Source organism: Pelophylax lessonae (assembly GCF_965119305.1).
Source record: "Pelophylax lessonae genome assembly, chromosome: 11".
Lineage (NCBI taxonomy): Eukaryota > Metazoa > Chordata > Amphibia > Anura > Ranidae > Pelophylax > Pelophylax lessonae.
This window is the reverse complement of record NC_138778.1, coordinates 179,606,791-179,618,817: the sequence shown is the minus strand read 5'-3', so window position 1 is coordinate 179,618,817 and position 12,027 is coordinate 179,606,791. Positions and strand designations below refer to the sequence as shown.

The 12,027-nt window shown below is 44.0% G+C and overlaps 1 protein-coding gene across 1 annotated transcript in view; it reads right to left on the bottom strand.

Annotated features, from left to right (window-relative positions):
* The window catches only part of LOC309566191 (integrin alpha-IIb-like), a 110,297-nt gene that overhangs the window by 54,718 nt on the left and 43,552 nt on the right, over positions 1 to 12,027 (bottom strand). The window contains exon 8 of the mRNA XM_082271277.1: positions 3,611 to 3,655. Coding sequence (XP_082127403.1) covers positions 3,611 to 3,655 — 45 coding nt within the window. The remainder of the gene's footprint in view (positions 1 to 3,610; positions 3,656 to 12,027) is intronic.

The following is a 12,027-nucleotide window of genomic DNA, read 5'->3' as shown; positions in this document are numbered from 1 at the left end:
CAGACGGACAATGCCACAGCGGTGGCCTACATCAACCACCAAGGGGGCACCAGGAGTGCCCGAGCGGCTCGGGAAGTAGCCGACATTCTGTCTTGGGCCGAGACGCACGTCCCTGCGATAACGGCAGTTCACATTCCGGGGGTGGAGAACTGGCAGGCGGATTATCTGAGTCGCCAGACCCTGGACCAGGGAGAGTGGTCCCTTCACCCGGATGTCTTTCAGATGCTGTGCGCGAAGTGGGGGTCCCTAGATGTGGACCTGTTCGCGTCTCGTCTAAACTACAAGGTGAAAAGGTTCGTAGCAAGGACGCGCGATCCTCGGGCAGACGCCTCAGACGCGTTAGTGGCGCCCTGGCGTCAGTTTCGTCTGATGTATGCCTTTCCACCAATTCAACTGCTGTCCAGGTTCCTTCGCAGGTTGGCCTCGGAACCGCACACGGTGATTCTGGTGGCGCCGGACTGGCCTCGCCGGTCTTGGTACGCAGACCTTGTGAATCTGTCGGTCGACGCTCCGTGGCGTCTACCTCTTCGAGAAGACCTCCTGTCTCAAGGACCGATATTCCATCCTGCTTTACAGTCGCTGGCTTTAACGGCCTGGCTGTTGAAAGCCAGGTCCTGAAGGATAGGGGTCTCTCCCCTGAGGTCATTCCCACTTTGATCAAGGCCAGGAAGGCCTCTTCGGGGAAGATTTACTACCGTACTTGGAAGGCGTATTTTGCCTGGTGTGAGTCCAGGGGGTATTCCCCTCGCTCATACTCGGTATCGAGAGTGTTGGCTTTCCTTCAAACGGGCGTGGACCAGCGTTTGGCGTTGGCCACGATTAAGGGTCAGATTTCTGCGCTGGGCGTTCTCTTTCAACGCCCTGTGGCGTCTAATTCTTTGGTTAGCACCTTTGTTCAAGGGGTGCGACACTTGGCCCCTCCTCGGAGGGATCCTTTACCTCCATGGGATTTGAACCTTGTTCTGTCCGTGTTACGACATGCTCCCTTTGAAAAGATCAGGGAGATCTCGTTGTCTCTGTTGTCCAAGAAGGTTGCCTTTTTGGTAGCGATCACTTCGGCTCGCAGGGTGTCGGAGCTGGCAGCCTTGTCCTGCAGCTCTCCCTACTTGGTGATTCACTTGGATAAGGTGGTTTTACGACCTAACCCTTCTTTTCTTCCAAAGTGGATCTCGGAATTTCACCTCAATGAGGATATTGTCTTGCCTTCACTTTGCGCAAAGCCTAAGCATCCAAAGGAGGTGGCTTTGCATTCCTTGGATGTTGTTCGGGCGATCAGGGTTTACCTGTCATCGACTAAGTCCTTTCGCAAGTCGGATTCTCTATTTGTCCTTCCAGAGGGTCCTTGGAAGGGCATGGCAGCGTCGGCTGCGACCATCGCCAAATGGATCAGACAGACCATTGTGCAAGCCTATGATTTGAAGGGGAAGGTTCCTCCTTTCCCTGTGAAGGCGCACTCTACCAGGTCTCTGAGTACGTCTTGGGCCTATCGTCATCAGGCTTCTGTGGCCCAGGTGTGTAAGGCGACGACTTGGTCGTCAGTTCACACCTTCTCCAAATTCTACAAGGTGGATGTTCAGGCATCGGCGGATGCTTCCTTTGGCCGCAAAGTTCTTAGTGCGGCAGTGCCTTAGGGTCCCTTGTTTTTGGGTCCTTGGCTGTTGGGATGTCTTTATCCCTAGGTTACTTGTTTTCCTGGGTGGTTGCTCCCGTTGAGCACGTTTTTTTCCTGTTGCCCAGTTGGTTTCCTTACTTAGGTAAGGTTCCTTGTTCTCTGATGTGGGTACTGCGTTGCTTTAGGCGCGGCTGCGTTTTTCCCCACCCCTCATGTCTACACTGCTATGGGACGTCCCCATTAGTGATGAATATGAACTGTCGGAGGACGTAAGAGAAAACTGAATTTTTGTAAAATCTTACCTGTAAAATTCCTTTCTCTGAGTCCTCCGACAGTCGCCGCCCCCGCCCCTCTTGGGGTTTGTTTATGTACTCTACTGCTATGCTACTGAAACTGAGTTGGGAATGCAGAAGGCAGGGAGGTATTGACCGAGGGGACCACCCCCTAGGGGTGAAATATGCTAAAAGCTTTGATATTAATAAATTTTGTTGCCTAGCTACTCCTGCAGAGAAAAGGTCAATAACCCCCATTAGTGATGAATATGAAGTGGCGGCGACTGTCGGAGGACTCAGAGAAAGGAATTTTACAGGTAAGATTTCACAAAAATTCCGTTTTTTTAATTATTTTGATTCTCTAATGTTTAGTGGGCTCAAATTGATTATTGAGTATAACCTTTTATTATTATTAAGTGCCATCAACAGAAGTCTGAGTCCTAGTGACTTGATGAATGAGCACTCTAAAAAATAAGTTGGCTTTGTACTAGTCTTATGAGATCCTCCAGTGTCATTCCCACAGCTGTAGTCAATGTGTCCAACCACCTAGTAGTCAGTCTCCCTCTTCACCTTGTTCCTTCGATCCTCCCAAACATGATTTCCTTCTCCAGTGATCTCTCTTCTTCTGACAGTGTGACCAAAATATGACAGTAGTAACGTCATTATTTGGACTTCTTGTGACATAGTCGGTTTGATCTCTTCCAAAATAGATGTATTAGTTCTACAGGCTGTCCATGGCATGCAGAAAATCCTTCTCCGGCACCAAAACTCAAATGAGTCGATCTTCCTTCTATCCTGTTTCCGTTAAATCCAGCTTTCACAACCGTATTTGCCAGTTGAGAAAATGAATGCATAGACAAGTCTGTTCTTCATTTAGAGCATAATTTATTTGCATTTTAATACTTTGTCGAGAGTCTTCATTGTGTAGCTACAAAGTGTATGGCCTTAGTGACAAGAAAAGTCAAAGGAGTAATATGGAAATTGTTCCGGAATAAACACAATTCTTACTGTGAATGTGATCTTTGTTCAGGAAAAATTGTACTTATTGTAATGATCATGTTCAATAAGTCTGTACTAGGTGTGGACCAAATTTGAAGGGATTTTCAATTAAATTAATTGGCTCTGATTTTTCTGAATTTCTGTATGAATGTCTAAACAAACTCCTGCTGGTGTACAGCCAGCTTATATCTCCAATTGCCTGACTTCCTAATGATGTCATGATATTGGGACATGCATGCTCACGATAGGCTTTAAACATGACATTTATAAGACACTGAAACCAGCATCAAATGAAGAACCACATACAATATTTACCTCTTAATATAATTATGTTACTTTAAAGCAAACCTGTCCCACAGTAAAACCCATGAAGCCAACCTAATCAGAGAAATGCAGTCACTCAGTGTCTTCCTCACTATGGATTTGCAACCTCCAGGTCAAAAATCAGAGCCAAAGTCCTTCCATTAAATTCATGACCAACAGAAAGAAATTCTTTTGGGGGTGTCAGTGCTATAGTTACTAAGTTGCAGGTCAATATCGTCATATCATGTGCACCAGGTTTAGGAGCTCCTGATTTGAACAGAAGGTCTTGTATCACTAGGCATGCTGCCTTGATGGGCTTTATTGTGAGAAATATTCTCTTTAAGATATGGAGTGGACTGGAGAAGATTCTAGTGTTCAAAATATTATTTTAACATTAATACAGCATCTCTATCTTTTACTCTACCTGGAGTGTCATCCTCTGTAAATTCACCATAAGCAACCGCAAAACCTAAAAGAAGCAAAATAATCAAAATTAAAAAAAAATGAAATCACATTTTCAGCATTTAAACTATTCTCACACTGGCGGCTGCAGTTCGAGATGCCTCTCCCAGCTGCTTTAGGGGATGTGGCAGGGTGGGCACTGCCTTCCACACATGGTGGACTTGTGCAAAAGTCAGACGGTTCTGGATCCGCATGTACAATTTTATTTATTCTCTTAGGCACATAATCTGGTAAAATCACCTCAACAGGCACTTCTGCTGGGCAAACCCGTTGAGGGAGTACCAAAACATGCCAAACGTCTTATAGCCTTTATATTTACAGCCGCCAAAATAGCGATAGCCCCCTCTTGGCGGACTCCAGTGGTGCCGATTGAGCTGCTAAAGGCCAAACTGACCTGGATCATGATAAATGAGAGGATGGTGGCGATGCTCCATGATAAAATGCATCTCTTTAAGAAAACATGGGACCCTTGGGTACGATACCTAGCTGGCCCTCCTTAAACTTAGGAGGAGCCTTAATCTACCAAGACCGCATACCCTGTATATAAACCCCGACCTCAGGGACATGAGCCTGGGCACCGACTCTTTCCGGCCACTACTATTTCCAGGGCCAACATCAGGGGGGTACAGCCCATACAGATGTAGGGGGCCCAGGCATCCCAAGGGGCCCAGTCCCTCTGGGTTGCCCCAGGCTCAAAGTTGGCAACTCCCCTTTCGTTCATTGTCACCCCTACACTGACTCCCACTGGTGCCACCCACTGCACTGGCTCCTGACTTTCATCCTGCCACTGGCCACCACTGTCAAAATTATTGGTTGCTAGGACCACCTGGCGTCCTAGCACCCAATCATATGCATTCACAGGCCCCGCAGAGGAGGAGGATGTAACCTGGTGGTCAGGTCCTGGGAGCCCAGGCCTAAACCTGTAAGGGGCCCTAAAATATCTGACGGCTGCCCTGACTATTTCCCTCCTACTATCTACCCCCTACTGTTTTTCCCCTGTCTTTCATCCTCTCCTTGTCTCTCCCCTATCTCTCTATCTCTTTCTCTCTTTTGCTTTTTATGTTTGAACTGTTCGACACAATGATATGGGTGTTAATGGACCACGGTTGGTCCTCAGTTTTTCATTACCATTGCCTCTACCTCTGCCAAACATGCAGGCGGCATTCCTGTGGAATTGCGGATGGTGGACGCCTCCCTTGTTAAAGTGGAGTTACGGCCTTGGAAACATTTTTTTCAATAAAATTACCCCTGGGACAGTCAGGGCTAGTACATTTCATAATGGATAGCCTCTGGACTGTCCTAGGTCGCACTTACCTTTTAGAAGAAATACTTACCTTGAAAATTTCTTGTCCAGCGCTGCCATCTCAGGTGTGGGCAGCTGAAGCCAGGGTGTCCTCTTCGATGTCCTCTTCGTCCCAGAATGCCCTGCACCGGCCCCGCTCGTCAGTTCCGGTGCAGGCGCGTCATCCCTGCACAGCTTCTGGGCATGCCCAGAAGCTGTTAAGCAGGGAATGACGCTCCTGCACCAGAACTGACGAGCGGGCCGGTGCAGGGGCATTGACTCCTGGGAGAGATGATGCTCAGCTCCCAGTAGTCATCGCAAGCAGGAAGTGACGGCGCGGGCCGCGGCCGCAGAGGGAGGAAGTAGAAGGAACGTAAGTATACTTTCTTCAAAAACAAGGTAAGTAAAGAAAAAAAAAAAGAATTGGGACTATCCATTTCTTTTGCAGGTGAATATTAGCAAGCGGATGGCCCAAAGTCGTTTTTTAGGCCGGAACTCGCTTTAATAGTGATGCAATAGGTTGGGGGTCGGAGGGCCACACTCCCCCTCGGGGCACAGTAAGTTCCCATGGCGGCGCCGGAGGGGGGGTGGCGAGGCCAGACCGGCCTATGTTGACTTGGTTGGCATGGGGGGGGGGGGCTGCACTTCTTGTTACAGTTTGTGCTATTGCTCAACCATTTTTACTTCTATGTCTGCTGGTTTGAATGGTTCCTGTTTGTGATTTTGTCTCATGGTCATGTATTGATTGTATTTTTGTACTTTTGTATTCTTGTGATCTTTTCCTAAAACTTAAAAAAAAAAAATATTGAAATCTGAACTATTCTCACAAATGTTCTCTTTCCTGTTCCTCCTACCTATCTAAAATCTGTATAAAAAAACATGTGTGAACTTACTGATTTATAATCTGCTCTGATCCAGTCATGTGATCAAAAAGCTTTGGCTCCCTTGTCAGTGAGTGGGTGCTGAAGGATAGGTAGCGCCAACAAAAACTGGGCCATGGGAGCCTACTGGTAATGTAAGGGCTCCTAGAATTCTAAGCCATTGTCAAACAACCCCAGAGCTGGACCTGCAGGATCACATGACGGAATTGGAGCATTTTTAAAATGGTAGGGACATACCTTTTTATACAGGTTAGGCAGGATAGGTATGAGGAAGGGAACAAAGTATTTTTATAGTTAGACTTAGGCTTTTCTTCCACTTTAAATGTATGTACAGCCATTTGTTTTAAGTTTTTGAAAAGTGCTGAAATCCCTGTCAGTTTACTTTCTGCTATCTATATCAGTTGTGGAAATCTCTGCAAAGTGAGGGTAATTTCCTTTAAGGCAGCAGTCAACATAACTGGGCTCCATTGGAGGATTTGTTTTCATCTCTTCTGGTGACACCTGTAAAATATTGTGTTCTCCATTACTTTCTATCTTGGTGATATATAAAAAAAAAAAAAAAAAAAAAGGAATACAGTCCCCCTTGTTAACTTGTAAGTTGGATTCCCCAGAAACATGGGCTCCCCTAATAGTAACTGCAGAATAGTATAAATTAGATTTATAGAGAAAAATGGTAAACTTTCTATAATAGTTTTATTCTGTAAACTGGTTTGCTCCAATTTCTGATTAGAGTCCCATTATGTTTGATCTTATATTGCATTCATCCTATGGGCAGATCGCTAGCTATCATAACAATGCCCCTACTAATTAACACCGATCCATAGGGAAAGGGAGAATAAATGGAAAGAAAGAAAGAAAAAAAAAATTCTATATTTGGTATTTTACAATCGGTTTATTCAGCCTTTTTAGTATTGTTTAAAGTTGGAAAGATAAAATGTTTTTTTATACAAGTTCCAATATTTGATTTGTATTTATATACAATGCTATCAACTATTTTAAATGAAGTGGCATATAGGTTTTATATTGCTTAGTTTTCATAATGTATCCCGGGTTTGTTATTATGATATGCCTATGTAGGAAGTTAGCCTGTTGGGTGTAGATGAATGCAAGTACACCCTATGAGAGGAAAACAGGAAGCCAAGAGAGCGGATGTGTGTCCGCCTATGGCTACAAATAGTTACTGAGAGACCCCGATGCCTTGTCTGTCTGAACGCCCTGTGGGGAAGGGCGAAACGCGTTGACGTGGTGTCCGTTGAGAACGCCCTGTGGGGAGGGGCGAAATGCGTCGACGTATGTCCGGTCTCTCTGCTTTCATCTTGTCATTTCCGGCAGCGGTGGTACGCACGTTTGGAACGCACACCAGAGCTAGTGCCTGGTACCGGCAGTTGCTTCCTTCCCTTCTGCACAGCCTATATGATGTCTACACACATGTAAGTGTATTTTTATTTACTAATAAAGGAACGTATTACACTATATCTGGATTTCTTCTCTTCTATGAGCCCCAGCCCATGGTGATTACCCTTAGGAACCGCACCTGGCCCCACTTACCAGTACAGCCCACTAGACCCACATGCTATATGGCTAAGGGGTCCATATTATCCTGTGTGTGTGTTTTGCCTTAGGGGAGTGGATCACTGGACGCCGCACGAGCACCTTTGGAATTTTTTCCACTATTATAGCACCTTGGAGGAACATTAAGGAATTTTTCACTAGACACATGCTTATGAGTTCATGGATTAGCACGTTATATTTATTTTGTAGCAATGATGAGTCTTCACTGACCATTTGCTGCATGGATTTTTAGTATTTTCTTTGGAGGATAACCAAGGAACTTTCACTAGCCACATGCTTGTTCATTCTTTTATTTATGGATTGAAGTTGCACGATTAGCACTTTATAATTTTATCGCAGCATTGGTGTGTCTTCACTGGCCACATGCTTTATGAACTTTTTTCACGCAAGCATTATATATTGGAGGAAGTTTATTGGTTACTTGTTTGTTATTATTTACACTGTATGTTTTAACACTAGAATAACTTATATGAGGGTGTATATATATATATTTTATATATTTATTCATTTATACAAATTTTTATGCACTTTAGCACTTTTAAACTATTGTTTTTTGGGTGTTGCGCTGTAGGCTATACAATTTATTCATAACAATGAGGATGTCAGTGACAGGATTAATTACCATGTGTGTTAAAAAATGTAAGTTTAGTGGGAATGTTCTGATTGTATGTGAATGTATCTGTAGACTAGTCTGCCATTTTTACTACCCTTGAAGAGAGGGGTTAAGGTTTTCCAATAGGGCCTGTTCCAAAATTCTATTTAGCAGTGTGGGCAATAAATACACCTAGCTGTACTGCCATTGATTGTCAAATTGGCAACAACTTCAGTTGAGTCTGTTCATACTGGTGTACAGTCCCCAACAGATACACTTAGAGGAGATCTCCTAGCTTTTGAAAATAGAAATTATCATCTCTTATATATTGGACAAATCCAATACAGAGCAAGTAGCTGGACTAGGTACTAAAAAAGCAATCTAAACACAGAGGGTAGAGATGGGCTCGGGATCCTAGTCCCAACCTACCTGCCCGATCCCGCCAGGAAGCCGACACTGCACACCGCCAATCACAGGCAGTGAGACATTTCTATGTCTGTGCAGCTGTGGACCGGGAAATGTCTCACTGCCTGTAATTAACAATGTGCAATGTCCTCTTCCTGGCGGGATCGGGCAGGAGGGTTGGGACTATGATCCCGATTACACCAGAGCCCTGCGTTGCCTGTCATGTCTAATGGCACATAGCCCAGGGCTGTATTTGAGGGAATTAATACTTGACCCTCTGTAAGTGTTTGGTTATTTGTTGCTAATTGTGTTTTGGTTTGTCAATCTGCACATGTATATTAACCACTTGCCAACCGCCGCACGACTATCTACGTCGGCGGTCAGCCCCTCACAGGCAAACTGACATAGGTCTACGTCGCTTGCTTGTGAGGGTCTAGGGAGCGAGGGCGCGCTCCCGCTCCTGCGTGGTCACGGACCCCCCCCCCCCCCCGCGCGTGTGACCAGCGGACCCGATGTCCGCCGGTCACTCTGCGATCGGCGGGGGAGAGGGAGAAAGTCAGGCGGCTTGTGTAAACAAGCTGCCTGTCATTCTCCCTTGTGTATGAGAGATGATCATATGGATCTACTATGTAGAACCATTGATCACTCTGCATACAGCTGAAGCCACAGCCAATCACAGTAGAAAGCATGCCCCTAGGGACACACACAGCCCCTCCCTCTCATATAAAGTTAACCCCTTCACTACCAGTGTATTTTTACAGTAACAGTGCATATGTATAGCACTGATTACTGTAGAAATGTCACTGGTAACCCCAAAAGTGTCAAAAATGTCAGTCAAGGGTCCGATCTGTCCGCCGCAATGTCGCAGTACCGCAAAAAAAAAAAAAAAAAAAACGCAGATCGCCGCCATAACTCATTAAAAAAAAAAAAACAACAAAAATGACAAAAATCTTTCCCTTTGTTAGTAAACGCGATAACTTTTGCGCAAACCAATCAAAATACGCTTATTGTGATTTTTTTTACCAAACATAGGTAGCATAAAACAAATTGGCCGAAAATGTTAAAAAATTTTGATTCTTACATTTTTTTTGGGGGGAATTTCATATAAAAAATGTGAAAAATATTGCTATTTTTGCAAAATTTACGCTCTTTTTTTGTTTATAGCGCATGATCAAAAAAAAAAAAAAAAAAAAAAAAAAAAATCGCACAGGTGATCAAATACCACCAAAAGAAAGCTCTGTTTGTGGGGAAAAAAAGGACGCCAAATTCGTTTAGGTACAGCGTCGCACGACCGCGCAATTGTCCGTTAAAGTCACGCAGTGCCGAATCGCAAAATACCCCCTGGACGTTTAGCAGCCAAATCCCCCGGGGCTTAAGTGGTTAATCTTATTGGCTCTATGTTCATGTATGTTGTATGTCTTTACTATTGCTGTAAGTAGTTTATTTTAGAAAATCTCTCAAGCCAGTGTGGCTTGAGGCTTGGATACTGTTCACCAAAAATGTCATATGTGAAATGTTTGAGCTTTATTGTGCTTTAAATAAATATTGTGCTTTAGATGTATTGTGCTTTAAATAAACATTGATGGTGGTGGGCGGGCATGTTTAAAATGTTTTCAAAAATAATTGCTTATGTGTTTTAATAAAAATGTTTTCTGGTCTACACAAATGTTTGTTATATGTTTTCAATGTTTTTTGGACATGCATTGTGTGTTTAGCAGATTGTGTTTGTCCAATGTTTCCGCTTGTTCGTGAATTCGCTCGATTTTCCCATGCGTGCTCACGTTCGCAAAATCAACCGGAAACTACACTGTTAGAAGGTGCACATGTTTCAGGAAGTTGTACAGTTCCTCTCGCAATTCGGAGAAACATGGCTCCTTCTCTCTACACTCCCGAAGTCGTGGTGTGTATCTGCAAGGTAAGATGTGTGTGTAAAAATGTACACATTAGAATGTGGGATATCTCTGTTAGCTAGCATATACATATACAAACAAGTTACATATTGTTAATCAATTTTAAAAGATATCTATAGAAACACAAATGGATTCACCCTTTTCATCGATTTACTCTTTTCAACATTATATTCCAAAAAAAAAAAATATCATAATGAAATTAGGTATAAATAAATAGATACATACATTAACACTGCAAGCTCTGGGGGTTCGACATGTTTGGCTGAGTTTCACCATCATAAGATGGCTGTGCACATGCACACTGCAAACACAGCAGCTAATTTGTTCACCTGCGATGTATATGAGTGAAAATGAAAACCTGGCCTGTTGATGTCTCCAAAGGATTGCATTGGATAAACATTCCAAAAAGCCAGGACATGAGTCTGTGTTCACTTGATACTGATGTGAGAACACTGCGAGTCGCCTGCGTGTTAATGGATCGCATTCACAGCACAGGCAGCTCACACTGGCATATGTGAATCCATGGGGGTGTCAATTGGAAGTTATCAACACCCCCAGATCAGATGGCAGTGGGATTTGACAGGTCCCACATGAATCGGATGGCACTGCTGTGAACCACTATGCGATCCAATTCTGCTGTGGACCACAAAAAGGATCCTGTGTAATTTCCCTCCTGATGTAGAAAATAATGAACTAAGAAATCAAGCAAGCGGGCAGTAAGATGTGATTGTCATGATGAAATGGCTTATCCTTTGATGTAATTTTCCAGGAGTGGTACTGCTTGCAGTTGTAGCTGGTAGAAACCCACCTTCATGGACTCCACTCGTCTTCATTTGTGGTCAGTGGATATTTTGGGAGGCACAAGCCCAGAACTGGCCTCGATCACCAACATGAACACCCTGGAACTTCAGCAACCTGGCCATGCCTGTCCTCTATGAGCTGGTAGAGGTGCAAAATTGCTTCTCGACTCTGCATGAACTTGCTCAAGATATCCGAATCCTGCATCTTTGCCTAATGTAGCCATGGAGCAAAGATCGTGGGCTGGCGCAGTAAAGGCACGGGGACTGGAAACTGTAAATATGACCTTGCTGAATCCCTCCTTATGCTGTAATTACATTCAAAATAATACATTTTCTAAGGAATATGTATTTCGTATTTTTTTGTGGCTACAGACTTAAGCTGCCAATGCCGGGGCTTTGCCCTTTACATGCTGCTTGTGCTGGTGATGTGAGGGGTTTGAATCTAGGGTAGGGATGGGACAGTGTTGTGTTGAGGTGTGAGGCAAAGTGTAGTGTTGGACTATGAGGGGCTGTGTTGGTAAAATATACCAGACACATATATGCTTGGTGTTCATCAAATTCAACAACCATGGTAAATGTGTAAACAATTGCAGCTCAAGAAAAAGATGATCACACTCATACACTTAAAATAGTGTTTGTTCCATTAGTGCTCTGTATATTTATCTAGAGCTTCCCTACCAAAAAAAAGGTTGGTAGGGAAAATACATCCAAGTGTAGTCATTGTTGGGATCTGAAACCATGACCTTGTTAACTGTAGTTAAGTTGAAAAGCAGTTAGCTATTCTGCAGAATCAAGCTGTTTTTTGAAAATAAAGGAGTGTCTTAAGGCTAAAATGCACATATAGCTAAGGTACTGAACATTGTAGGAATCTAGAAAGAAGACCATTGAAAAGGTGTGAGGTTTTAACCACTTACCGCAAAGTGACGTAGCCCTACGT